Source organism: Oenanthe melanoleuca, chromosome 17, assembly GCF_029582105.1.
Source record: "Oenanthe melanoleuca isolate GR-GAL-2019-014 chromosome 17, OMel1.0, whole genome shotgun sequence".
Classification (NCBI taxonomy): Eukaryota; Metazoa; Chordata; class Aves; order Passeriformes; family Muscicapidae; genus Oenanthe; species Oenanthe melanoleuca.
This window is the reverse complement of record NC_079350.1, coordinates 8,983,104-9,009,710: the sequence shown is the minus strand read 5'-3', so window position 1 is coordinate 9,009,710 and position 26,607 is coordinate 8,983,104. Positions and strand designations below refer to the sequence as shown.

The following is a 26,607-nucleotide window of genomic DNA, read 5'->3' as shown; positions in this document are numbered from 1 at the left end:
CATGGGCTCCCTCCCCTCCTGCCCAGCCCAGGGCTGCAGCTCAGCACAGCAGCATCTCCCACCTTGCTTTCCTTCCCTCCTCCACCTCCTCCCTTGGCAGGGGCTCAGAGGCTTCCCAGGCCTGCCAGGCCCCAGGGGCACCCCGGGAATGCCGGTAAGCAGAGCCACAGACGCCCCTCATCCCCAAATTTGGGTCCCTCGCTCCCCCAAACGTGGCAGTGAGGCCATGCTGGCATTCCATGGGGATGTCCAGCTGCTGGCACTGGTGGAGGAGCTGCTGGGGAGCTTGTGGGCAGCAGCCAGTGCCAGCAGCACTGTCATTGTCCCCAGGGTCTGGCTGGCCCCCCTGGTCCCAGCGGGCCAGCACTGGTGCTGTCCCAGGAGGAGCTGCAGGTGAGTGACCCTGGACCAGGAGGGAAGGAGCTGCCAGCGATGCTGTCCCATGTCCTGCTGCTCTGGGGTCCCCTGTGCACCAGGACCAAGAAGATCCAGCTACTCCCTCTCCCCCCACACCTGTCCTTGTCCCCTGTACATCCCATCCCCTTCCTCAGCACCTGATGATGCTCCTGGTGGGGGGATCTGTGATCAGCTTGGTGATATCCCCTCCTTTTTCTTTCAGCACCTCATTTATTCCTCCAAGCACCTGAACTACACCGTGATCTGGGCTCTGCTGGACACCCTGAGCCGGGAGCTCCAAGCCCTGGTGGAGCATCCCAATGGCACCAGAACCAACCCAGCCACCACCTGCAAGGAGCTGCTGCTGGCTCACCCCAGCCTGCCCGATGGTACAGGGCACAGGGAGACCCCCCTGGACCCGCCCTGGTCTCCAGAGCCTGTGAAGGGACAGGCAGCTCTTGGAAATAAACAGGGAATAGGGATTTGGGGAGTGAGGCCAGATGGGCTTTGTGGGCATCCCTGGAGAAACGGGCTGGCAGCCAGCTGGGGTGGGATGGCACTCTGTGGCACCCTCCCTGTGCCAAGCCGGGGTGCCAGGGGCTCTCCTCTCCTCCCTCCAGGGCAATACTACATCGACCCCAACCAGGGCAGCCCCCAGGACGCCCTGCTGGCCTTCTGCAACTTCACAGCTGGGGGGGAGACCTGCATAGCCCCTGTCCACAGCCAGGTACGGGGTGGCTTCTGTGGGGCAGCTCCAGCCCCTCGAGGTGGGTGGGGACAAGAGCTGGTGGGGCTGGAGAGGGACAGGGTGGCCAGTGCCTGGCTGTGGTGGCCAGTCCCTCGCTGTGGTGACCAGTGCCTGGCTGTGGTGGCCAGATCCTTGCTCTGGTGGCCAGTCCCTCTCTGTGGTGGCCAGTGCCTGGCTGTGGTGGCCAGTGCCTGGCTGTGGTGGCCAGTCCCTCGCTGTGGTGGCCAGTCCCTCGCTGTGGTGACCAGTGCCTGGCTGTGGTGGCCAGATCCTTGCTCTGGTGGCCAGATTTTTGCTCTGGTGGCCAGTCCCTTGCTCTGGTGGCCAGATCCTTGCTCTGGTGGCCAATCCCTTGCTGTGGTTCCCACTGCCCTGGCAGGGAGCTGCTGGAGCACTCTGGAGTGAGGATCCTGGTCACAGTGTGACCAGGCTGCAGGGACAGGCCACACACACAGGTTCTGTCCTGTCAGTGCCACTATCCCCTGCTGTATGACAATTGTCCCCACTCCCCTCAGGTCCCCATCAAGGCTTGGCTGAGCACCTACAGCTCTGAGAACACCTTTGAGTGGTTCAGCACCCTGCCCGGGGGCTTCCTGGTGAGTGCCCGGCTGGAGCAGCCGGGGGGACACAGAGGCGAGGTCAGGGCGGTCACCTCCATCCCGAGCGCCACCCTGCCGTGGTGGCAGCGCGCCGAGGGATGGGACAGCTCCTTCTGCGGGCAGGCAGGGTTTATCCTGGGGGGAGCAGAGCAGCCCGCAGTGTGTGTCCGCTGTCCCCACAGCTGGAGTACGGTGCCAGCGCGGTGCAGCTGCGCTTCCTGCGCCTGCACAGCCGCCGCGCCGCGCAGAGGGTCCGCCACTCGTGCGGAGCGGCCCCCGAGCGCCGGCCCCGGCCCCGCACCGACATCCTCTTCCTGGCCGACTCCCGGGATCACAGCTATGCTGCCAGCCTGCCGGGCTGCCAGGTGAGCCCCGCCCTGCCCCTGCAAACCCTCCCGTTTCAGAGCCCTTCGGAGGGTGTGGAGCCCCCACAGTTTGGGATGGAGCGCGTGGAGCAGGCTGCGCACGGGGGGATGGGGATGGAGAATATCCATCCCCGGGGCCAAGGAGATCCCTGGTCCTGGGATGTGGCAAGGGATGGGGTGGGACACGGGGATATGGGGGAGGGCAGCAGCCTGGGACAGCCAGGGAGGGCTGGGGATGGAGACGGGGTGCATCGAGGAGCGGCCAAGGGAGCCCTCAGCCGAGGGCTCAGCTGTCCCTGGCGGTCGTTTCAGCTGGACAACGAGTCCTCCATCCCCGACACCATCTTCCAGTTCAGCACGGAGCAGCTGTGGCTGCTGCCCCTGCGGGACCTGGCTGTCTCCCACAGCGGCGGCGCCTCCCACCACTTCGGTTTCACAGTCGGACCAGTTTGCTTCAGCTGAAAGTGCTGCCACCCAAACCGAGCCAGCCGGTTCTGTCCCCACCCAGGAGCCATCCCAATGGGGATGCTGGGCTCTCCCCTGCTCCACAGAGCTGCTGGTTCTCTCCCAGCTCCGTGTTTGGAGCTGTGTTATGTCCCGGACTCCACTTCCTTCTGGAGCAGAGGAATATTGTTTACAAAAGTCATTTCTCTATAAATTATATATATATATTATATATGTATATATTATAAATGAGAAAGTTTAATTACTGATTTAATTACTGTTTGGGGGAGGTTTGTGTAATTATAATCACTGGGAACTGTCTGTAAAGAAAAAAAAACAAACAAGGAGCACAACTAGTGGTGGCTTAGGGAAAAGGGGAAGGAAAACAGGTTTTCTTTGCCAGGTTGGAGCATTGATTCCCCAGGACTGGGCTGGGAACTGGCCCTGGTGAGCCTGGGAGAGCCCAATGTGGTGCTTCCAGCACCTCCATCCTAGCTGGGCACCAAGTGCTGCAAAGGGGTGAAAATATAAATCCCCCCCAAACCCTGCCTCGGTTTTGAGTCTCCATCTCACTGAGAGGGATTTTAGTGGTGTAGAGCCAGGCACTGTAGCTCTGGGTGGCTTTGTGGGGATCTGCACTGCTGGCACTTGGGGAAACTGAGGCAGGGCAGCTCAGCACTCCCTGTTCCCGGGTGTAATGTGGGTGTTTGGAATGTCCCAGCATGGAGTGAGAGCCTGTGTGCTTCTAGTCACAGCTGGAAGGAAAGTTCCCCTTTGTCTATGGGGAATATAAAATCATAGAATCCTAAATTATTTGGGTTGGAACTTAGAGACCGTGCAGTGCCACCCCTGCCATGGCAGGGACACCTCCCACTGTCCCCAGTGTCCAGCCTGGCCTTGGGCACTGCCAGGGATCCAGGGGCAGCCACAGCTGCTCTGGGCACCCTGTGCCAGCCCTGCCCACCCTGCCAGGGAACAATTCCTGCCCAATATCCCATCTAATCCTGGAAAAGCCATTCCCTGTGTCCTTTCCCTCCATCCCTTGTCCCCAGTCCCTCTCCAGCTCTCCTGGAGCCCCTTCAGGCCCTGGCAGGGCTCTGAGCTCTCCCTGGAGCTTCTCCTCTCCAAGTGAACACCCCTAGAAAACTTTCAGCATTTTTAGGTGCAAACCAGCAGAAAAACCCTTGAGCTCTCTGTATCAGCTCCGGGATCGGGATGGGGCAAAGCGGATGGATCCAGGAGCGAAGGGAAAGCGAAACTCCGAGCGCGCAGGGGCCGGGACGCGATGTGCCCAGGGATGCTGAGCCCGGACCGGGGATGGGGAGAGGGGACAGACACGGCACTGACGGGGGATGGGGAGAGGGGACAGACACGGCACTGACGGGGGATGGGGAGAGGGGACAGACACGGCACTGATGGGGGATTGGGGAGAGGGGACAGACACGGCACTGATGGGGGATGGGGAGAGGGGACAGACACGGCACTGACGGGATGGGGAGAGGGGACAGACACGGCATTGATGGGATGGGGGAGGAGGGACAGACACAGCAGAAACTAGCGATGCGGGAGGAGGGACAGACACAGCACTAACCAGTGATGCAGGAGGAGGGACAGACACGGCACTGACAGGATGCAGGAGGAGGGACAGACACGGCACTGACAGGGGATGGGGGAGGAGGGACAGACACAGCAGAAACCAGCGATGCGGGAGGAGGGACAGACACGGCACTGACAGGGGATGGGGGAGGAGGGACAGACACAGCAGAAACCAGCGATGCGGGAGGAGGGACAGACACGGCACTAACCAGTGATGCAGGAGGAGGGACAGACACGGCACTGACAGGATGCAGGAGGAGGGACAGACACGGCACTAACCAGCGATGCAGGAGGAGGGACAGACACGGCACCGCCCCGGCCCGGCCGCACTACAGCTCCCGGGGAGCCCCGCGCGGCTGCGACAGCGCCGTGACATCGGCGCGACAGCCCCGCGACAGCCCCGCGACAGCCAGTGACAGCCCCGCGACATCGCGGTGACAGCAGCACAGCGGGGACGCGCCGGGCCCCGGCCCCTGGCACCGGCACCATGCAGGTGAGCCCCGGGTCGGGACGGGCACGGCACGGCCGGCACCGGGACCGGGACCGGCACCGGGACCGGGACCGGGACACCTTCCTGGAACCCCGGAAATCGCCCCTGGAACCCCGAGAATCCACTCTAGAATCCCCCTGGAACCCCGTGATTCCGCCCTGGAACCCCGAGATTCCCCATAGAATCGTCCTGGAATTCCCCGTGGAATCCCTTGAATCCTCCCTGGAACTCCGTGATTCCAGTCTGGAACCCCCCTGGAACCCTGTGATTCCCCCTGGAACCCCGGGAATCCACCCTGGAGTCACATGAATCCCCCCCTGGGACCCTTTAAATATCCCTGGAAGCCCATAACCCCCTCCTGGAACCCCAAGGATCCACTCTGGAACCCGTTCAATCCTCTCTGGAACCCCTTAAATCTCCCTGGAACCCCATGAATCCGCTCTGCAACCCCGTATTCCCCCCCAGAACTCCTTAAATCTCCCGGGCAGAGTCCAGGGTCGGGTTGGACGGGGTTTGGAGGGGACTGGGACAGTGGAAAGTGTCCGTGCCCATGGCAGGAGATGGGACACGATGAGCTTTAAGATCCAACCAAACCATGCCGTGGTTCTCTTTGCTGTTTAAGGCTCCCAGACCCCTTGGTTTGCTGGCAGCAACCCCTAGAAGGTGACAGCAGTCCCGAGCAGGATCCCAGTTTGGGGACACCCCCATCCCCAGTGTGTCCCCAGTTTGGAACTGGAGCTGTGCTGCAGGAAGGCAGTTTGTCCCAAAGTGTGGGATCAGACATCCCAGCTGGACTGGAGCAGCAGGCTGGGCTGCAGCCTGGCACTGCTCCCTGCAGGCACCCCTGGTTTTGCTAAGAATAACCCCAAAACGCAGCAGATCCAGCCCTAAATGCACGTTGAGGTTTCCCAGCAGCTTTTCTTTCCCGGTGTGAATTCCTGCGGGGGAGGAGCCTCACCTGAGCTGCTCAATCCCTGCTGCGTGGGCAGCTGGGGCAGGACAGGATCCCCTCCCTCTGAACAACAGCCCTCAGCCTGGCACATCTCCCTGGCTCTTCCCTGTTGGGAAGAATGCAGGGAATTTTAGGATTTTGCCCTCCTGACCTCCATCCACCCAGAAATCTCTCTGTGGCATTGCTGTAGGAGAGGAGCTGTTGGCCCAAGGAGCATCATTTTGGTGTCACACCCAAAAACCCCAGGGTAGCAAAGGGATCTTCTGGATCTCTGGAACAGGCTGCCCAGGGGAGGAGTGGAATCACCAATTCAAAAAACATAGGGAGGTGACACTTGGGGACAGGGTTTAGTGGAGGCCTTGGCAGTGCTGGGTTAATGTTTGGATTTCATGATCTTAGAGGGTTTTTCCAAAGTTAATGATTCTGCCCATCACTTCTGTCCCCCGTCCCTAAAACAGTCACCTGCTCCTTCCACCACATTGCAGACCTGTGGGTGAAGCCTGTAAAGGAGAAATAGCTTCATTTAAAGGCTAATTATCATTAATCTGTGGCCAAAGGAGGCTTAAAAGGGTGAGCCAATTACATGAGCTAATGTGCTTTGGGTAACAGGGGCCGAGGGGTGTAATTGGAGCTGGGCTGTGCCCTGCACACCCACAGGGTATTGGATGGTATTTCTGGCTGAGGCTGGTCCTGCTGCTGTCAGTCTCCTCTGCTGGTGTTGGAAAAAGCAGGAAAGAGCAGCCAAACACGGATCCAGACATGGATCCAGGCAGGAGAGGAGCAGCTGTGAGCTCCACAAACACCTCCTAGAGAGATTCACCCAAGGGAGCACAGAAAACCCAACAGAATTCCACTTTGGAGCAAGGTGTAGCAGCTGGGTATGAGCTCTGCAGCTGATGTTACACAAGAGCAGTTCCTGCTCCTCCTGTTCCAGCGGGGTGAGGGAGGAGGGGTGGTGCCTTTCCAGGTGTTGGGATTGATGTTCCTCTGCCAGGGAGGCTCCCCTGGGCCTGGCCCCCGTCGTTGGGTGGTCACACTTGTGGCTCTGGGTGCCCTGTGGTTGAGTTTTTGGGTGTCCTGGAGGTTTCTCTGTCCTGGGAGGCAGAAGGGAGCAGAGGTTCTGCCCTCCAGCTTCCCTCAGCCCCCACCTCTCCCCAGGGACTTTCCCTCCTCCAATCCACCAGGATTAAATCCTAGATTCCCCTCTCTTTGTCCCAAGGGTAAACTGGCTTTTTGTCCCAGCCCAGACACGCCCAGGAGCTGCTGCTGGGGGTGAAACTTGTCCTGCTGGAGATCACCCAGTCAGCGTGACTGTGATTGTCTGTGCAAGTTCCTCTTCCCATTTCAGAGCTGGGGAAACAACTTGCACCATTTGTGAATCCCCAGATGAGCATCCCAGGGTGGGGGGTTCCTGCTGACATCACCCTGAGGTGATGACCCTTCCCCTCTCTTTTCCAGATGACCTTCTACTTCTCGGACACAGTAGTGCTGCTCTTTGACTTCTGGAATGTCCACAGCCCCACAGGTAGGCTGACATCCCTATCAATCCATCCATCCATCCATCCATCCATCATCCATCTATCCATCCATCCATCCATCATCCATCCATCCATCCATCCACCATCCATCCATCATCCATCCATCATCCATCCATCCATCCATCATCCATCCATCCATCCATCCATCCATCCATCATCCATCCATCCATCATCCATCCATCATCCATCCATCCATCCATCATCCATCCATCCATCCATCCATCCATCCATCCATCCATCATCCATCCATCCATCCATCATCCATCCATCATCCATCCATCCATCCATCATCCATCCATCATCCATCCATCCATCCATCCATCCATCCATCATCCATCTATCCATCCATCCATCCATCCATCATCCATCCATCCATCCATCATCCATCCATCATCCATCCATCCATCCATCCATCCATCATCCATCCATCATCCATCCATCCATCCATCCATCCATCATCCATCCATCCATCCATCCATCCATCCATCATCCATCCATCCATCCATCATCCATCCATCCATCCATCCATCCATCCATCCATCATCCATCCATCCATCCATCCATCATCCATCTATCCATCCATCCATCCATCATCCATCCATCCATCCATCCATCCATCATCCATCCATCCATCATCCATCCATCCATCCATCCATCCATCCATCCATCATCCATCCATCCATCCATCATCCATCCATCCATCCATCCATCCATCATCCATCTATCCATCCATCCATCCATCCATCATCCATCCATCCATCCATCATCCATCCATCATCCATCCATCCATCCATCATCCATCCATCATCCATCCATCCATCCATCCATCCATCATCCATCCATCATCCATCCATCCATCCATCCATCCACCCATCATCCATCCATCCATCCATCCATCCATCCATCATCCATCATCCATCCATCCATCCATCATCCATCCATCATCCATCTATCCATCCATCCATCATCCATCCATCCCTCCATCCATCCATCCATCCATCATCCATCATCCATCCATCCATCATCCATCATCCATCATCCATCCATCCATCCATCCATCATCCATCATCCATCATCCATCCATCATCCATCCATCCATCATCCATCCATCCATCCTGCAGAGCTGGGGGCTCCTCACAGCCTTCACCCCACAGCTCCTGGAGCAGTTTTTGGCAGGACCAAAAGTGGTGGAGTCACTGTCCTTGGAGGTGTTTAAGGAAGGACTGGATGGGGCACTGAGTGCCATGGTCTGGGTGACAGGGTGAGGTCACAGGTTGATCTCAAAGGGCTTTTCCAGATTTTTTTTTAATTCTGTGAATGAAAAAGCCAAATACACCATTTCCTGACATTTAACACGCCTGCTGCCCACCCCTGGTGCCAGCAGCCCTCCACCTCACCCCGTGGGTATTCCCAAACACCCCATGGCAGCCCTGCTGTGCGCCCCACAGCCCCTCCCCGTGCCTGGGCAGCCTTGGGCTGTTTCTCCTGCAGGGATGGTGCTCTCAGTGCTGGTGATCCTGCTGCTGTCCGTGCTCTACGAGGCCGTGAAGATGGGCAAGGCCGTGCTGCTGCAGCGGGCGCTGCTGGCCCTGCCCCGCAGCCTCAGCCAGGAGGGGCTGAGCGAGCCCCAGGAGGAGGAGGAGGACAGCAGGGACAGCAGGGACAGCAGGGACAGCGGCCCTGCGCAGGGCAGGTACCACAGGGACCCCTGGCACTCACCTGGGGGCTCGGGGTGGCTCTGTGACCCCATGGCTGTGAGGAGCATGGGCTCACAGGGAAGGGGGGTGTGCAGCTCCAGGGGCAGCCCAGCCCCTCCAGATCTCTGGGAGATGACCAGGGCGCTGGCTAGAGCCTCGTGTTCCCATCCAGGAGCTGATGTGGGTGCAGGAGGGTCCTGCTGGTTTGGGGAGTCCCCACAAGCCTGGCCCTGGCAGCTCCTTCCTTGGAGCCAAGCCCAGGATTTTTCCTCCTGTATTTAATCCCAGGTCATTCCCGAGGCTGCTCTTACTGCCATCCTCACTGCTTTTAGAGCAGCATTTCCCCTGAGCTGCAGTTTGCAGCCCCCACCCCTCTCCCTGCTCCCCAGAACCCCTCAGCCCCCCAGGCTCTGGTGGGAGGTGGTTCCAGCTGCCCAGCCCCTGCTGATGGCATTTCCCATCTGGTTCCCAGGTGGTTCTGGCTCCACGTGGCCCAGACGCTGTTCCACGTGCTGCAGGTGGTGCTGGGCTACATGGTGATGCTGGCTGTCATGTCCTACAACGGCTGGATCTTCCTGGGGGCCATTGCTGGCTCCACGCTGGGCTATTTCCTGGTGTACCCCCTGCTGGGCCGGGGCTAGGGCCCCCCCGGTGCCACCCGTGTCCCACCTCCTGCTCTTTGTCTGCAGTAGCTGCTGTCACTTCTGCTGGGGCTGCCTCTGTCCCCATGCTGGGTGGGACACAGAACCCCAAGGACTTGCCCTCTGGGCTGGCCCCATGGCCAGCACTTGCCACTGGCCTGGGCTGGTGGCTGTCCCCCGGCTCTCAGGGACCTTTTTGGGGGGTGACAGCAGGGGGTGCTGGCATTTCCTCCCCTCCCTGCTTCTCGAGGAGGTTCATCCTGGCTGGGACAGGAAGGACCTGGTGACTTGCTGGGGACAGGGAGCCCTGCCCTGACCCAGCCCCTCTTCACACAGTGCCTTTGGGGACATGGGGGGCCCTGCCACCCCCACCCTGCCCTGCACGTCAGGGATGGGGCTGGAGCAGCCCCTGAGCCGCTGGTGTGGCTGTGCCAGGGGGGAAATGCTGCCTCAGGTGCCTCTTGCTGCTTCCTCAGGACACTCCTTTTAATAAAATCATCTCAGCTCCACTCCTGCTTTGTGTCACTGCTGGGTGGGCTCAGGATGTGGCACCCCTGGGTGGCAGTGGGACTGGGGATCCCCAGCCCTACCCAGGGAGGTGGTTCAGGAATAAGGAGAGTCTCCTCTGGCTTTAAATAAAGCTTTTCCATTTTATTATTTATTATAAGCATATCTTTAAACATTTGTATAACTTTCTTAATAAAATATCCTGGAAGAGACAGGTTTGAAGTTCACAGAGAAAGGCACTTTGAGGGGAGCCCCCCAAGGCACTTTGGGGGTCCCCTGAGTGGGTTAGGCTGGGCACCCCCCCTTCTGAGGCAGGAACCTAAGCACAGGTGGGTTTTGGGTGCTGCTCCCTGCTCCAGGGGTCACACCCAGGAGTCCTGCAGACCCCCAGCACCCCCAGGGCTGTTGGCACCACTGTGTGGGGGCTGCAGCAGTCCTGTCCCCATCCCTGTGACAGATGGGCTCAGCAAACCCCCCCAGCCATCCCAGCAGGTGCCAGAATCTGCAAAACTGGAGAAACCATCCATGGAAGGTGCTGAGGAGATCTGGAGGGCGAGGGCTGGGACCTCTCCACTGCACAGGGAGCTGAGCCTGGAATTATCCCAGTCCTGCCAGGCACAGCTGGGCCACAGTCAGTGCCACCTTCCCCCAGAGATTAACTGAACTTACAAGAGCTCCTAGAAGACCCTGGGGTGAGGATGGGATGGGGATGGGCTCTGGGTGCTATGAGCCCAGCCTGGGTGCTGTGAGCCTGGCCTGGGTGCTGTGAGCCCAGCCTGGGTGCTGTGAGCCCGGCCTGGGTGCTGTGAGCCCGGCCTGGGTGCTGTGAGCCCATCCTGGGTGCTCTAAGCCCAGCCTGGATGCTCTAAGCCCAGTCTAGATGCTCTAAGCCCAGTCTGGGTGCTGTGAGCCCGGCCTGGATGCTCTAAGCCCAGCCTAGATGCTCTAAGCCCAGCCTGGGTGCTGTGAGCCTGGCCTGGGTGCTGTGAGCCCGGCCTGGGTGCTGTGAGCTCAGCCTGGATGCTGTGAGCTCAGCCTGGGTGCTGTGAGCCCGGCCTGGGTGCTGTGAGCCCATCCTGGGTGCTCTAAGCCCAGCCTGGATGCTCTAAGCCCAGTCTAGATGCTCTAAGCCCAGTCTGGGTGCTGTGAGCCCGGCCTGGGTGCTGTGAGCCCAGCCTGGATGCTCTAAGCCCAGCCTGGATGCTCTAAGCCCAGTCTGGATGCTGTGAGCCCGGCCTGGGTGCTGTGAGCCCATCCTGGGTGCTCTAAGCCCAGCCTGGATGCTCTAAGCCCAGCCTGGGTGCTGTGAGCCCGGCCTGGGCAGCAGCAGCTCCCACCTGTCCCAGCACTCTTCCCCCGGGCAGTGGCTCCAGCCCCCCAGCATTGCTGTCCCTGTCATGTCCCTGTTTGCAATCACCCCCTGCAGCCCCTGCTCCATGGGCAGGGTCCCAGGGACCCCCCGGGTGGGTGACAGGGTCCCAGGGACCCCCCGGGTGGGTGACAGAGTCCCAGGGACCCCCCCAGACTGGGGCAGGGACACCCCCAGGGACAGCCAGGACCACCCTCGGCAGGGCTAGTGCCAGCCCCCCCAGCAGCCCCAGGCACTGCCAGGGGGGGCAGATAAAGCTCTTCAGTAAAGCATCTCCTCAGTAGAAAAGAAAATAAGGCAGAAAAGGACAGAGCAGAGCGCAGGGGATGCCCCAGGGCAGGCCCAGGGGGCTGTGGCCGTGGGACCCCCCAGGCAGTCCCCATCCCCTCCCTCTCCCGTGTGCTGCTCTCCATCCCGGGGGTCCTGGCCCCCTCCCCAGCCCCGGTGTCACCGGGGCCAGTCCCCGGCAGGGGCTGGGCTAGAACTCAGTCTGCAGCCCCTCACCGCTCTGTGTGCTGGCCCTGCCCTGCGGGGGGCTGCGCTCCCCGCGCTCGCCCGTCCCCCTGTCACCGCGCTGGTGACACGCTGGTGACGGGCTCTGGGCTCCGGGTGGCGCTGCTGTGACAAGGGACACCTCAGCCTCTGCTGCGACACCGGCTGCTGCTGCTGCGGCGTGTGGCACGCTGGGCGCTGGCTGGGGCTCAGCTCCGGGCACGGGGGACGCTGGCACGGACGATCTGGGTGTGACACGTGGCACCTCAGCCTCTGCTGGGACACCAGCTCTGGGAACAGGTGATGCTGGTCCAGGTGATCTTGGTGTGGCGTGTGGCACCTCAGCCCCTGATGGGACATCAGCTCCAGACATGGGGGATGCTGGCACGGATGATCTTGGTGTGGCGTGTGGCACCTCAGCCTCTGCTGGGACACCAGCTCTGGGAACAGGTGATGCTGGTCCAGAACGTTGTCCCCCAGTCCCTGATGACACCTCAGCTCCAGGGACAGGTGGTGCTGGTGCAGCCCGGCGTGTCCCAGCTCCTGATGGGACCTTGGCTCCAGGGACAGGTGACAATGCTGGTGTGACACGTTCTCCCCCAGTTCCTGATGGGATCTCAGCTCCTTGGACAGATGACAGTGCTGGTGTGACATGCTCTCCCCCAGTCCCTGATGGGATCTCAGCTCCTTGGACAGATGACAGTGCTGGTGTGACATGCTCTCCTCCAGTCTCTGTTGGGATCTCAGCTCCAGGGACAGGTGACAGTGCTGGTGTGACACATTCTTCTCCAGTCCCTGATGGGATCTCAGCTCCTTGGACAGGTGACAGTGCTGGTGTGACACATTCTTCTCCAGTCCCTGATGGGATCTCAGCTGCAGGCACAGGTGACAGTGCTGGTGTGACATGCTCTCCCCGCACAGTCCCTGATGGGATCTCAGCTCCAGGCACAGGTGACAGTGCTGGTGTGACACGTTCTTCTCCAGTCCCTGATGGGATCTCAGCTCCAGGGACAGGTGACAGTGCTGGTGTGCCATGCTCTCCCCCAGTCCCTGCTGGGATCTCAGCTGCAGGTGCTGGCGGTGCCACACGGTGCACCCCGTCCCCATCACGAGCTGGACCTTGCTGTGTGCCCTCCCCTCGGGCAGCCCCCGCCAGCAGCGCCCCCTCCTCGCTGGCCCCGCTGCCGTCACTGCCGTTCATCAGCCGCTCGGCGCCAGCCCCGGGGCTCTGCTGCGCCAGCGCCTCCCGGATCTCCCTCACCGCGTCCCCGGGGCTGGGGGGCACCCCGGGAGGAGCCCCCCGAGCCTGGGGGGAGCCGGGCTGCAGCAGCGCCTCGGCCCCGAAGGGCAGCGCCCCCTCGTCGTCCTGGATGACCGACACCACCTGCCTGGCCCTGCGGCGGCGCTCGGCCTCGGGCTGCCCGCCGCTCTCCTCGCCCCAGTCGATGGGCAGCCCCTCTCCCAGCAGGTGCAGGTTGGGATCGCTGTTGTGCATCACCATGCTGTCCCTGTACAGGTTGTGCTTCCGCTGCACGGCCGCCTCCTTCACAGCTGGGGACAGGGACACGGGTCACGGGGGCTGGGGGCGCTGGGGGAGCTTGTCCTGCCCATGGGTTATGGGGAGGGGGCAGTTCCCACCCACTGCTCAGCCCGACAGTGGGGAGGCCAGGTGGGAAAGGTGCTTCTGGGGCAGCCCCAGGACCCTGCACAGGGTCACCCCTTCCTATAGAGCCCCCAGCACCCTGCACGGGGTAACCCCTCCCTATAGAGCCCCCAGCACCCTGAATGGGGTAACCCCTCCCTGTAGAGCCCCCAGCACCCTGCACGGGGTAACCCCTCCCTATAGAGCCCCCAGCACCTTGAATGGGGTCACCCTCCTTATAGAGCCCCCAGCACCCTGCAAAAGGTAACCTTCCCTATAGAGCCCCCAGCACCCTGAATGGGGTAACCCCTCCCTGTAGAGCCCCCAGCACCCTGCATGGGGTAACCCCTCCCTACAGAGCCCCCAGCACCCTGCATGGGGTCAGCCACCTTGTACAGCCCCCCGCTGATCCCCTGAATGGGATTACCCCTTCTCAGAGACCCCCCAGAACCCTACATGGGGTCACCCCTCCTCATACAGCCCCCAGAACAGAGTCACCCCTCCTCACACAGCCGCCAGCTGACTCTGCATGGGAACACTCCTCCTTATCCAGCCCCTGTCATAGGGTCACCCCCTCCTCACACAGGTGCCCCAGCACCCTGCATGGGGTCACCCCTCCCTATGGAGCCCCCAGCACCCTGCATGGGGTCACCCCCTCCTCACACAGGTGCCCCAGCACCCCACCTTGCATGATGTCTTTCATCACCGACTGCAGCACCACCTCCTCGTAGGTGTTCTCCACCAGGATGAAGCTGGCAAAGTCCTCAAAGATCAGCTCCTGAAACTTGGCTAATTCCTGCCGGGGGAGAGGTGGCTCAGCCCAGCAGGGTGGGGGGAATGGATGCTCCAGCCCCTCCATGGGGTGGACAGTCCTTCCCCAGACTCCAGGCTTCCCCCCTTACCCCCTTGCAGGTGGGTGCCAGCTTTTTCAGCAGGAAGGGGATGGTGATCTGCAGCAGGGCCTCCCTGAAGAACTTCTTCCTCACGGTGCTGCTGTCATAGTCAAATTTCTGCAGGGTGAGAGGGGGCCCAGTCACTGAGGGCTGTGGGCTGGCAGCCCCCTGCCCACAGGCACAAATCCCTGAGATTTTCCCCCCAACCCATCTGCACAGGCATGAACAGACCCCTCTGCTTCATATCCCTCTCTCCAGCTGTTTCCCAGTGTTTCTGAGCTGGGTAGGAGCCAGCTCCTCCACTGCTGGCTGCAGGAGGGTCTGGGGGCCAGTCTGAACCCTGGGGGGCTTTTAGATGTGATCAGAGGGGTCCTGGCTCCTCCAGCTGATTTCCCACTTGCCTGCCCCCAGCAAAATCCATGAAAACCTCTATATAGGGAAGTATTTCCCCAGAAGGATTCTGTTGAAATAGGTAACATCACTCCTGGCCTCTTCCCTGGCCCAGAACAAGGGCACCCAGGGCTCTGGCCCTGCCTCACCTTGAGCACCCTCTCGAGGATGCGCTGGATGGACTTGCAGAGCTCGTCCTTGCCCTGCAGCTTCCCCAGCTCCTGGTGCAGCAGAGTCTCGAAGGTGTACACAGCATCGTCCATTTGCTGCGACCAGAGGCACGTGGTCAGCGTGGGGGGCACCCAAAGGTGGGCAGGGGGCTCTTGGGGCACACTGAGATGACACTTAGCACACAGCCTCACTCTGGTTTGGGGTGGAGGGGACTCTAAAATCATCCAGTGCCACCCCTGCCATGGCAGGGACCCCTCCCACTGTCCCCAGTGTCCAGCCTGGCCTTGGGCACTGCCAGGGATCCAGGGGCAGCCACAGCTGCTCTGGGCACCCTGTGCCAGCCCTGCCCAGGGAACAATTCCTGCCCAATATCCAACAGGCAAACAAAGAGCCTTCACTCTGGAGAAATCCCTGACATCCCAGCATGGCATCCACAGCCCTCACCCCAGGACCAAGGGTGTTGGGAGAGGAGGGTGCTCAAAGCTGGTGTTGCACCCCCTCATCCTCCTACACCCCACTCCAGGTAATGCTGGAACCCCAGAATCAGCTGACTGGCCCTGCTGGTGCCACTGGGCTCGCTGGCAAAGGGGCAGCTGTGCCAGGATGCCCAAACCCACCATGGCTCCAGACCAAAGGGGCTCCACCATCCACCCTTCGAGACAGCACAGACATCCCAGCCTGGTTTGGACCAGCCTGGGCTCCCCAGACCTCTGTTCCCAGCCCACCTGGGATCCCAAACCTCTGATCCCACCTGTCTCATGTGGATCTGGGCCCTCTGCTTGAAGACAGACGTGCTGGAGACATCGAATCGCTGCTGCAGACCCTCCAGCTTCAGCTGGTCCATCTTCTCATAGCACGACTGCATCTTCACGGGGTGGAAGGCCAGGTGGGACAGCTTCTCCATGTACTGGGGACAAAGCCAAGCTCAGCCTCTCCCTGCACTCAGGGCAGGGACGTTCCTCCCCATGTGGGCAGAGTGTTCCTGGCCCTGTCACCCCCGGGTCTCACCTCCACCAGCTTCTCCAGGCCGCCCTCGTTGACGACGTTCATGTTGAGGTCGGTGACCTCCTTGAAGAACAGCTCGCGCACCTCGGCGAAGCCCTGGCTCGTGGGGGCCATCAGGGCCTCCAGGATGGAGGGGATGTAGGGCTGCACGTGGTTACGGACACACACCTCTGCCTTGGGCAGCACAAAGGCTGCCAAAGAGCAGGGGGAAGGGTGGTGAGGCTCCTCTGTCCCCATCACATCCTAAACCCACCCCAGGGAGGAGGAGCTGCCCCTCATCCCAAGCCCCTCTTGGAGGAGTCTCCTCCTTTCAGGACAACACAAGGAATTCCTGCAGAGTGCCCCTGGTCTGGGCTGAACCCATTCCTGCCCCACTGCCACGCTTGGGGGGCGACTGCCCACCTTGTCCCCGACCTCCTGGGACAATGCCAGTGAGGACATGCACCCCCAAGGGTGCCAGGGGCTGTGCTGCACCCCAGGAACAGCCCCCCCGGAGCCATGGGCACAGCCACACATCCCTGTGCCCCCTGCAGGGCTGTACCTCGGATCTTGCTGGCCAGGTGCTCCTTGGAGGTGATGATCTGGTCCATGTCCGTGCGGATGGTGCTCTCCAGCTGCGGCCGCTCCTGCTCACACCTGGCCACAGCTGCATCGTACTGAGCCTTGGCCAGCTCATAGACCATCCTATAGACAGCATCTGACACCTGGGGGCACAGGGAGGGTCAGAGACCCCCACACCTCCAGCTGCACCCCCAACCATCGCCTGCAGCACCGGCTGGCTGCAGGACCTGCTGAGCCATCCCTGTGCCCTGACAGGACCTTCCCCACAGCCTGGCAGGGGTTTCCACACCAGGGACCCCCCAGCTGGGTGAGATGGAGCTTCTGCAGAGCAGAAACTGCTTCCAAGTGGTGCTGGAGGGGCAGAGAGGTGAGCACTGCCTCCATCAGGCAACAGCACCAGGCAGGGCTGGGGGTGCTGCATGTCTGGGGATGCTGCAGATCTGGGGATGCTGCATGTCTGGGGATGCTGCATGTCCAGGAATGCTGCATGTCCAGGAATGCTGCATGTCCAGGAATGCAGCATGTCTGGGGATGCTGCATGTCTGGGGATGCTGCAGATCTGGGGATGCTGCATGTCTGGAAATGCAGCATGTCTGGGGATGCTGCATGTCTGGAGATACTGAAAATCTGGGGATGCTGCAGATGTGGAGATGCTGCATGTCCAGGAATGCTGCAGATCTGGGGATGCTGAAGGTCTGGGGATGCTGCATGTCCAGGAATGCTGCATGTCTGGAAATGCTGCATGTCTGGAAATGCAGCATGTCTGGAGATGCTTCATGTCTGGGGATGCTGCAGGTCTGGGAATGCTGCAGGTCTGGAAATGCTGCATGTCTGGGGATACTGGTGGTCCAGGGATACTGGTGCTGCAAGCAGGAGAGCCCCAGCCCACCCTGAATTCTGTTCCCTGCTCTGGGGTCCCGGAGCCAACCTCCTGAGCAGGACGGAGCCGCTCGCCGAGGCTTCACGCCCACTCTGCAGCCAAAGGCTGCGACTCTGGGGCTGTCGGGACTGGCAGGATGCACAGCCCTCCCTCCCTCCCTCCCCCGGGCTTCCCGGCGACCGCAGCCGCTGGAAAAGCAGCGTTTGTGTGTTTTCAGGCCGCTCAAGTGGCCCATTACGAGCCTGGTGGTAATTATCGGGCTTTAAGGTTTTTAACAGGCAGTTCTGAAGAGCCCTCAGTCTTTCGCAAGGGTTTGGGCTGGATTTAGCCCGTGCTGCTCTAAAAATGGCTGGCTAAATTTAGCCGGGACGGGTTTCGCTCCGGGGCTGGGCTTCCTCTTGTTTGCTGGGCAGGGCAGGGGCACCGGAGGAGCTTTAAAAAGGAGAAAGGATGGATTCTTTGGAAGGGGCCGGGAGAAGGGGGCACAGAGCCCAGCGGGAGGGAGGGATGGAGGGAGGTTCCCAGCCCCACACCTGGATCCAGGTGCGCTGGCGCTCCGGCGCTTTGCCCTTCAGCCGGGGGCCGATGGTGCTCCGCAGCTCGGGCAGCAGCTCCTCCATCACCAGGTTGCTCAGCACCTGCGGGGGCAGGAGGGTTTTGGGGAGGCTGCTCAGCCCCCCGCAGCCCTCCCGGCGCAGTTTGGGGGTGCGGGCGCTCACCTGGGTCTCGTTGCCGCACAGCATGTCCCAGGTGCCGTACTGCTCCTTGGACTGCCGGTACATGCGGATGGCGTCCGTGAAGGCTGGAGCCTCCACCTTGGAGTCCTCGGAGATCCCTGCGCAGGGGAGACGTGTGAGCAGCCGGGAATTGGGGATGAGGGGCGGCCCAGCACCCCCAGCCCGCCTCTGTGTGCTGCCCCCGCACCGTGCGAGCCCCCAGGGCTGTCACCGGGACTGGGGGGATCCTGTCCCAAGCCATGGTCCCTTTATGGGCTGGGGGGCAGCAGAGATTGGGGGCTCCTGCTGCATCCAGAGTGATCCTCTCCAGAGCCACCCCGAGGGCAGGGAGGCACCAGGAGCAGGGGCTGGGTAGGATGGGGGCTCGGTGACCCCAAAATGGTGCATGGGGACCTGGGGGCTCGGTGACCCCAAAATGGTGCATGGGGACCTGGGGGCTGAGTGACCCCAAATGGTGCACGGGGACCTGGGGGCTGAGTGACCCCAAATGGTGCATGGGGACCTGGGGCTGAGTGACCCCAAATGGTACACGGGGATCTGGGGCTTGGTGACCCCAAATGGTGCACGGGGACCTGGGGGCTGAGTGACCCCAAATGGGGCACGGGGATCTGGGGCTGAGTGACCCCAAAATGGTGCATGGGGATCTGGGGGCTCAGTGACCCCAAATGGGGCATGGGGACATGGGGCTGAGTGACCCCAAATGGGGCATGGGGACCTGGGGCTGAGTGACCCTAAATGGGGCATGGGGACATGGGGGCTCAGTGAGCTCTGAAGGCACAGCAGGACCAGGGGCTCAGTGATCCTTGATGGAATCCTGGGGGCTCGGTGACCCCAAATGATGCACAGGGACTCAGAGAGCTCCGAAGGCACAGCAGGAGCAGAGGCTCACCAGGATGGGGGTTCAGTGCCCCCCAGCACCACACGGCGCCCAGTGAGCCCCAGCACCGTGGGGGGACGGAGGAAGAGTGGCTGGGAAGGAAGAGGAGAGCGGCCAAGAGGCTCAGGAGTGACTCAGGCTGGGCTGGGGCCTCCCCGGCCAGGAGGGGATGGGGACAGCGGGCAGGACAGCCCCGAGCTGTCCCACATGTCCCACGCCTGTCCCTGCCGTGTTCCAGCCTGTCCGGGCTGTGGAGTCCCTCCCAGGCAGGGAAACACCCCTGGGAGAGAACCCTCCCCCCCGGAGGAGGGGTCAGGATGGGATCTGAGCCAGGTGACCCTGCTGGGAGGCTCCAGGGGATCATCCCTGCACTGCTGACACGTCCCACAGCACCTGGCAGAGCTGGGGACACGGCCAGGTGTCCCCAAGAGACAGCCCTGGGCAGTGAGCAGATATCTCCCACTGCAAGCAGACTTTTCTAAGGTGATTACAATTAACTCCAAGCCTAAGCAGCTTTTGCTAAAGGGCGGCTTTATAATCTGCCAAAAAAAAAAAAACAAAAACAAAAAAACCACTGAGAAAGTAAAATCTGTTCCTTTCTCAGTCTGCTGGCAGCCAGAGGTTCCAGGGGTTGGTGCTGCTCCATCCACAGCTCCTGGGAGCTCAGATCCCTTCCCAGGTGAACCAAGAGAACCTTCCCAAGGTCACTCACTCCAGGCTGAGCCTGGGGACACCCCTGAGTCTGTCCTGTCCTGGCAGGGTGCTGTGAGAAGCCCCTGTGCCACTTCACAGGGCAAATTTCATGAATTTCCTTCATCAACGTGTGGCTTAGGGTCTGGAGGGACAGGACACAGGGAATGGCTTTTCCAGGATTAGATGGGATATTGGGCAGGGTGGACAGGGCTGGCACAGGTGCCCAGAGCAGCTGTGGCTGCCCCTGGATCCCTGGCAGTGCCCAAGGCCAGGCTGGACACTGGGGCTGGAGCACCTGGGACAGAGGGAGGGGTCCCTGGCCAAGGTTTTAATGTCCCTTTTAACCCAAACCATCCTGCAACAGGGGGCAAGAGCCCTCAGGGTGAGCACTGCCCAGCCCCAGGTGACACCAGACTGGACAAGGGACATTTTGGGGCAGCCAGGGACACACAGACCCCATCTGTGTGAGGAACAGAGCTGCACATCCCAGTCCTTACACAAGAGCTGCTGTTACACAAACACAGTCTGAGAAAGGGAGATGAAAATTCCCACACGAATCACAACAGAGGCAGAAACAGAGCCTCTAATTTAAGGGGGAAAAAAAAACCAACCTAAAGTGCTTTACAACAACAAAAGAGCCTTCATGGAATATGAAACAGGATCCTGGAGCTCCCAGGAGCAGAGAGGGGCAGGAAGAACACTGCCACAGACAAATCCGGGCTGCAGGAATGCAGAAGCGCCAGCACTGAGCCCTCCTTGGCACTGCCCCTTGGGAAGGCTTTTCCATCACATGCTGAGCAGGAGGAGAGCCAGGAGAGGAATTTTGGCATGACTGTGGCTGGCAGAGGGGTGGTGGAGGGGCTCACACCTCCCCTGCGTCCCACAGCAGGTGGGAGGGGAATTGGAGATAAAATCCGGGGTTTGTCAGCAGGAGATGGAATCCTATTTTATCCAGCCAGCACAGGGGGTTCTGGGGTGCTGAGCTCACCCAGAAATGATCCCCAGGGGGATGAGGAGTCACAGCCCCCAGCCCCACACAAAGCCCAGGCCTGGCTGGATGGAGGGGGCACATTCAGCCCAACGAGCTCAGAGACCTCCAGCACAAAATAAGGAAAAAATAAAGAAAAAAAAAAAAGGAAAGGAGCAGTTTTTCAGGAGATATGATCCAACAGGAGAGGATGGAAACCCTCAGTGAAACCCATGCTTCAGACCCTGCCCCATTACAGCAGTTCTGGCAAAGCTGAGGCTACCCAGAGTTCCCAGGAATGAAAGAAGCATTTAGAAACTGGGCACTGCCTACAACTCCCACTAAAACACTCGATTCCAAGCAGGTTTCAGCTCTGGGACCGCCTTCCTCAGGAAGTTTCTCACCATCCCAAGCACGGCCAGGAGCTGGGGCTGAGCCCAGGAGTGCCCAGGCCACAGCCAAGCAGGAAAATCGTGTTTTCCTGCCAGAGTATCACTGACGTGGGAGGCAGTCCTGCCTCTGCTGGCTGCACAGCCCTGCACCCCACAGCCCCAGCGCCTCTCAGGAGGGGTTTGGGGTTGGATGAGTTTCATTAACTAATATTTTCTCCCTCAGGGTGGGAAACAGGCACCAGGGCAGCTCTAGAGCCAGGCTGTGTGTTGGCATCAGGGCACAGGATGCTCCAGGGAGCTGGGGGTGATGATCAGTCATGGAATCCCAGACTGGTCTGGGCTGGAAGAGACCTTAAACCATCCAGTGGATGGCAGGGACCCCTCCCACTGTCCCCAGTGTCCAGCCTGGCCTTGGGCACTGCCAGGGATCCAGGGGCAGCCACAGCTGCTCTGGGCACCCTGTGCCAGCCCTGCCCACCCTGCCAGGGAACAATTCCTGCCCAATATCCCATCTATTCCTGGAAAAGCCATTCCCTGTGTCCTATCCCTCCACCCATTGTCCCAAATCCCTCTCCAGCTCTCCTGCAAGGATCTCCCAAATCCTTCCCTCCTCCAGAATTACTCAACAGCTCCCACCCAACTCCAAACCATGCCCTCCAGCCATCCCCCCGAGCTGGCCCGGCAGGTCCCTGGGTGTGGCAGGAGGGCGGGGCCGTGTCCCCAGTGTCACCCACCGTTGTTGCAGTGCCGCACGCAGTCCTGGAACACCGCCCGCCACTTCTCCTGCTCCTTGCCCGTCATCACACAGAAATAGTAGTGCCGGGCGTAGGGGTGCCACAGCAGCAGAGGGAAATCCGTGGGGCACTTCACTATGGGGGAGTGCCCAGATTTCGGGGTCACACCTGCAGAAAAGCGGGGATGGATTGAGGGGAGATGGGGCCGGATAGGGATGGGGAAGCTGCAGGGTTCAGACCCTTCAGCTCCTTCCCAGTGCTGGCAGCTGCTCCCAAATAAAATAAAAGAATTGCAGAAAGAGCCTCATTTTTCCAAAAAGGAGATCAGAATGAAAATTGAAAAGTAAAATTGAAAGTAATTAAAAATTAGGGTTCTCAAGGAACCATAGACACACCTTCCTTCTTTCCTTTCCTTTCCTTTCCTTTCCTTTCCTTTCCTTTCCTTTCCTTTCCTTTCCTTTCCTTTCCTTTCCTTTCCTTTCCTTTCCTTTCCTTTCCTTTCCTTTCCTTTCCTTTCCTTTCCTTTCCTTTCCTTTCCTTTCCTTTCCTTTCCTTCCCTTCCCTTCCCTTCCCTTCCCTTCCCTTCCCTTCCCTTCCCTTCCCTTCCCTTCCCTTCCCTTCCCTTCCCTTCCCTTCCCTTCCCTTCCCTTCCCTTCCCTTCCCTTCCCTTCCCTTCCCTTCCCTTCCCTTCCCTTCCCTTCCCTTCCCTTCCCTTCCCTTCCCTTCCCTTCCCTTCCCTTCCCTTCCCTTCCCTTCCCTTCCCTTCCCTTCCCTTCCCTTCCCTTCCCTTCCCTTCCCTTCCCTTCCCTTCCCTTCCCTTCCCTTCCCTTCCCTTCCCTTCCCTTCCCTTCCCTTCCCTTCCCTTCCCTTCCCTTCCCTTCCCTTCCCTTCCCTTCCCTTCCCTTCCCTTCCCTTCCCTAAGATCCCCACGAATGCTGTACCTAAATCTACCCCAAAATCACCTTTTCTGGAGGTTCCCAGGGATATGACACCCCACAATCACACCCCCAAACCCAGCAGGGCTCCCCAGGGCTGCTCACCTGGCAGGCTGCTGTTGACCAGCTCCAGGTACTGCTCCACGGAGGTGAGGACCTTGTAGCCAGCGCTGTTGACCAGCACCCGGGGCGGCAGCTCCCGCTCATAGGCCTGAGGAGAGATGGCCATGGGTGGGGTGTCCCCTGGCTGGGCAGTGACCCCCTGGGCTGGGTGTGTTGGATTCTGTCCCCATCTGGGTGGGGCAGTGACCCTGATCTCCTGGCACACATTATCTGCTCATGGGCCATCTTTAAACCAGCTGGGCAATCATCTTTATCTCCCCACAGCCCATCCTCCCTCCAGGAGATATCTCCTGTTCATGGCCAGTGAGTCCCAGGGCATGACTGATAAAATTCCATCATCCCACTGGGAGATGCTCCAGCCAGGGGAGGAGCCAAGCCTTTCCTACCCAGATAAAAACTGAGATTTTGGACACCAAGGAACCTTCTTTCCACTGGATTCCAGAGGAAAGCCAGACCTTTGCACATCATCCCTGGAGCTTCAGAGGAAACTGCACCTTCTCCAGGAGCACTGCTCCAGCTGAACCACATCTGCCCCTGCAGGAGGATGCAGCCACCATTGAATGGGACTGTGCCAACACCCTGACTGACTGACGGGTGTCAGCTTGGATTCTGACTCTTTCAGTGGTTTTTGGGATTGTTTTCTGTAATACTGTATTTCTATTTTAATTTTCCTAGTAAAGAACTGTTATTCCTAATTCCCCAATCTTTGCCTGAGAGTTCATTAATTTCCAAGTTATAATAATAATTTAGAGGAAGGGGGTTTACATTCTCTATCTCAAAGAGAAGCTCCTGCCTCTATTGGCAGACACCTCCAAACAGGGGTGTCCCCTGGTGGGCAATGACCCCAGTGGAGCTGGGTGAAGGGGGTGTCCTCACCAGCTTGTTCTCATAGAGCACCAGCCCATAGTTGTGTGGCACCACGCAGAAGCGGTTCCTCCACTTCTTGTTCTCCTCAATGTACTGGAAGATGTTCCCTGAGTAGATGACGTGGTCCTCCAGTGGAACCTGCAGGGAAGGGACAGGCCCAGGGGGTCAGGGAGGGTTCAGCTCTGCCTGGGGAGCTCAGAGAGGTCCATCCATGGGGGTCTGGGGGTTGTTCTCCAGGGCTGTGCTGAGGGTCTCCACTGGATCAGCTCCCAGGGCATGGCAAATTTTGGTGCCTGAACTGGAGCATCTGGGTGATGCTTTGAGGAGCACCCTAGGAAAGCCCCAAGGCTCATCCAGCACGTGGTGACACCTCTGGTGACAGCTCTGGTGACACCTCTGCCCCTGGCATTCCCCCAGTGGGACACACTGAGCTCAGCTGAGCCACTCCAGCTCCCCTGGCTGAGGGGAAGGTTGGAGCAGAGCCCTCCAGCCTCTCCTCCAGCCCAGCTCTGCCATTTCCCTGCCTTGGGGCAGGGGGGATGTGTGGCACTGCTGCCAGAGGGTCCTGCAGGGGACAGGGACCAAGCCCCTGGGACAGGGCAGAGGAAAAGCAAGAAGCCACCCCATAGAGCCCAGCACCAGACAATGCTCAGATGTTCTGGATTTCACTGGGACCAGTGACAGCTTTTTTAAACTAGGAGAGATTCTGAGTGGATTTTGGGCAGGAACTGTTCCCTGGCAGGGTGGGCAGGGCTGGCACAGGGTGCCCAGAGCAGCTGTGGCTGCCCCTGGATCCCTGGCAGTGCCCAAGGCCAGGCTGGACACTGGGGACAGTGGGAGGTGTCCCTGCCATGGCAGGGGTGGCACTGGATGATTTTAGGGTCCTTTCCACCCCAAACCAGTCCATGATTCCATGAGAGGAACAGACCAAGGACACCCCGTGCCCCCCAGCTGTGCAGCCCCTCCCCAGCACCTTTTGGCCAGCAGCACTTACACCATCCCCAACACAGCCTGCCTGAGGGAGCCAAGAATTTGTCCCAGGAATTTTTATGGCCCCAGGAACATAAACAAGAGCTGAGAGCTCTCGTGAGGGCTGGAGCGTGCGGCCGCCTCTGCTGCTGTGGCCACCCACCCTCCACCACGCTGGCCACCAGGAGGGACCAGCCAGGGCTTGGATCCCACCCTGCCCCAGCAGCAGGACCCTTCTGGAGGAGCTTTTCCCACTCTTCTCCCTGCTCTGCTCTTCTCCTGGCTCACAGGAACCTCTCTGCCCTCCCCAAGCCCTGACCACACACCCCTTTGGGCTGGGGAGGTCTGACAGCAGCTTGGCTGCTCCTCACTGCTTCCCAAAGCCTTTGGAAGAGGGAAAAGAAAGCCCAAAGCAAGTTCTGCAGGGCTGGGGGCCAGCAGCAGGGATGGGGACAGAAAGGAGGAGCCAGCTCTGGGGAGTCCCCACCATCAAGGGCAGTGAGCCCCCCAAAACTGCCCCAGAACCTCAGCCCAGGGCAGAGAGCTGCACAGATAAAACCCAGGCTGAGCCCTGGCACAGCTCTGGGGACCCTGGAGAGCCACCAGCAGAGCTGTCCCCTCCTCAGACACCCTCCCCACCCCAGGGAGGCACCCAGGGGGCTCATCCCAGCTCCAGCAAATACTTGGACAGGCAGGTGTTGCCAAACTGGAGCTGGGCAGGGAGGGGCCAGCGAGCCCCTGGGCTGCCCAAATCCCTGTGACAGGGCCAAGGGGTACAGGATGTCAGGGGTGATTTTTAGGAGCTCTGGATTGCTGGAGAGACCCAAGGCAGATGTGTTTGTTCCATGTTCTCACTGCTGCTGTACCTTGCTGGTGTTTCAGGTGCCTGAATCATCATTCACAGCCCATTCCTGCTGCCCTCTCTGCCCAGGAGGGCCACCAGTGTCACCCCTGGTGTCACTGCTCCACAGAGCACCACAGAGCTCACAAAAAAATGGGAATAAACAACAAACATTTAAAAATCCCACGTGCCACATCCCAGCTGAGGCCAGGCAGGATGACATCCTCCATCCTTGTGCCATCCACAACTTTTTGGGGCGTGTTTGGGGGGCACAAAGTGCAGCTGGAGATGCTCATCCCTCACTCTTGTGGTGTCTGGAGTATTGGGACATCCCAGTGGCACTGCCAGGACCCTGGGAGGGGACAGGACACTGAGCAGGAGGAATTCCTGTTTATACTCGGGGTTTTTCCAAGACTTGCAGTGTCCCTGACCTCCCGACCTCGCTGCTGTCCCTCAGACATTCCTGGGCTGCTTGCTGGAGCTTTTTGATGAAGCAACCAACCTGGGGATGGAGGCACCTCCCAGGGGGCTGAAGGAATCTGAGGAACCCAAGGGTGCTGAGGACACCAGCTCCTCCCCAGGAACCTCCACTCCTTTAATTTTTCTAACACACCCAGCGCCCAGGCAGGTCCCTGAGGAGATGTGGCACGTCCTGGTGCCTGGACAAGGTGTCACCTTCATGGGTGGGTCAGGGACACTGAGCACCCAGGGCTTGGGGCTGAGCTCAGGGAGGCATTTCCTAGATTCCTTAACAGAGCCACCCCTCTAAGCCCCAGGCAAAGCAGGAGCCATGTGCAACCCCATCTCTTCCTGCTGTCAAGGACAGCCAGGAGCCCAAGGAAACCACCCAGGGAGGAACCCAAGCTGTGTCAGCTGGCGAGCAGCCCCACAAACCCCTTTAACCAGGCAGGAGACACCTCTGGGGTCAGGGACACCTGCCAGGGCTTTCCCACTCCTGCCTAGGAATTTACCCAGGTGGGAGCATCACTCACACGCAGGAGCAGGAGGACACTGAGCTGCTGCCGGCGCTGGCATCGAGCACAGCCGTGTGCTGGGGAGGAAAAGCCCCCCAGGCAGTGCTGGAGCAGGCAGTGCT

At 59.9% G+C, this 26,607-nt stretch overlaps 3 protein-coding genes across 3 annotated transcripts in view; 2 read left to right on the top strand and 1 right to left on the bottom strand.

Annotated features, from left to right (window-relative positions):
• The window catches only part of LOC130260248 (collagen alpha-1(I) chain-like), a 63,715-nt gene extending 60,970 nt beyond the window's left edge, over window positions 1-2,745 (top strand). The window contains exons 61-67 of the mRNA XM_056505471.1: window positions 101-154; window positions 331-393; window positions 620-785; window positions 1,017-1,123; window positions 1,660-1,740; window positions 1,926-2,108; window positions 2,421-2,745. Of these exons, the coding sequence (XP_056361446.1) occupies window positions 101-154; window positions 331-393; window positions 620-785; window positions 1,017-1,123; window positions 1,660-1,740; window positions 1,926-2,108; window positions 2,421-2,570 (804 nt within the window). The 3' untranslated portion in view covers window positions 2,571-2,745. The remainder of the gene's footprint in view (window positions 1-100; window positions 155-330; window positions 394-619; window positions 786-1,016; window positions 1,124-1,659; window positions 1,741-1,925; window positions 2,109-2,420) is intronic.
• A 1,486-nt stretch (window positions 2,746-4,231) lies between these two features.
• SLC31A2 (solute carrier family 31 member 2) lies at window positions 4,232-9,975 on the top strand. Its single transcript, XM_056505145.1, has 4 exons — window positions 4,232-4,641; window positions 7,049-7,115; window positions 8,620-8,821; window positions 9,298-9,975. The coding sequence occupies exons 1-4, from the start codon at window positions 4,636-4,638 to the stop codon at window positions 9,464-9,466; spliced, it is 444 nt and encodes a 147-aa protein (XP_056361120.1). The 5' UTR covers window positions 4,232-4,635; the 3' UTR covers window positions 9,467-9,975.
• A 117-nt stretch (window positions 9,976-10,092) lies between these two features.
• Window positions 10,093-26,607, bottom strand: part of NIBAN2 (niban apoptosis regulator 2) — a 30,618-nt gene continuing 14,103 nt past the window's right edge. The window contains exons 3-14 of the mRNA XM_056505144.1: window positions 23,711-23,839; window positions 22,817-22,922; window positions 21,777-21,944; window positions 18,096-18,211; window positions 17,910-18,014; window positions 16,477-16,639; window positions 15,939-16,126; window positions 15,682-15,837; window positions 14,909-15,025; window positions 14,379-14,486; window positions 14,161-14,272; window positions 10,093-13,385 (exon numbers count right to left, since the gene is read on the bottom strand). Coding sequence (XP_056361119.1) covers window positions 11,821-13,385; window positions 14,161-14,272; window positions 14,379-14,486; window positions 14,909-15,025; window positions 15,682-15,837; window positions 15,939-16,126; window positions 16,477-16,639; window positions 17,910-18,014; window positions 18,096-18,211; window positions 21,777-21,944; window positions 22,817-22,922; window positions 23,711-23,839 — 3,033 coding nt within the window. The 3' untranslated portion in view covers window positions 10,093-11,820. The remainder of the gene's footprint in view (window positions 13,386-14,160; window positions 14,273-14,378; window positions 14,487-14,908; window positions 15,026-15,681; window positions 15,838-15,938; window positions 16,127-16,476; window positions 16,640-17,909; window positions 18,015-18,095; window positions 18,212-21,776; window positions 21,945-22,816; window positions 22,923-23,710; window positions 23,840-26,607) is intronic.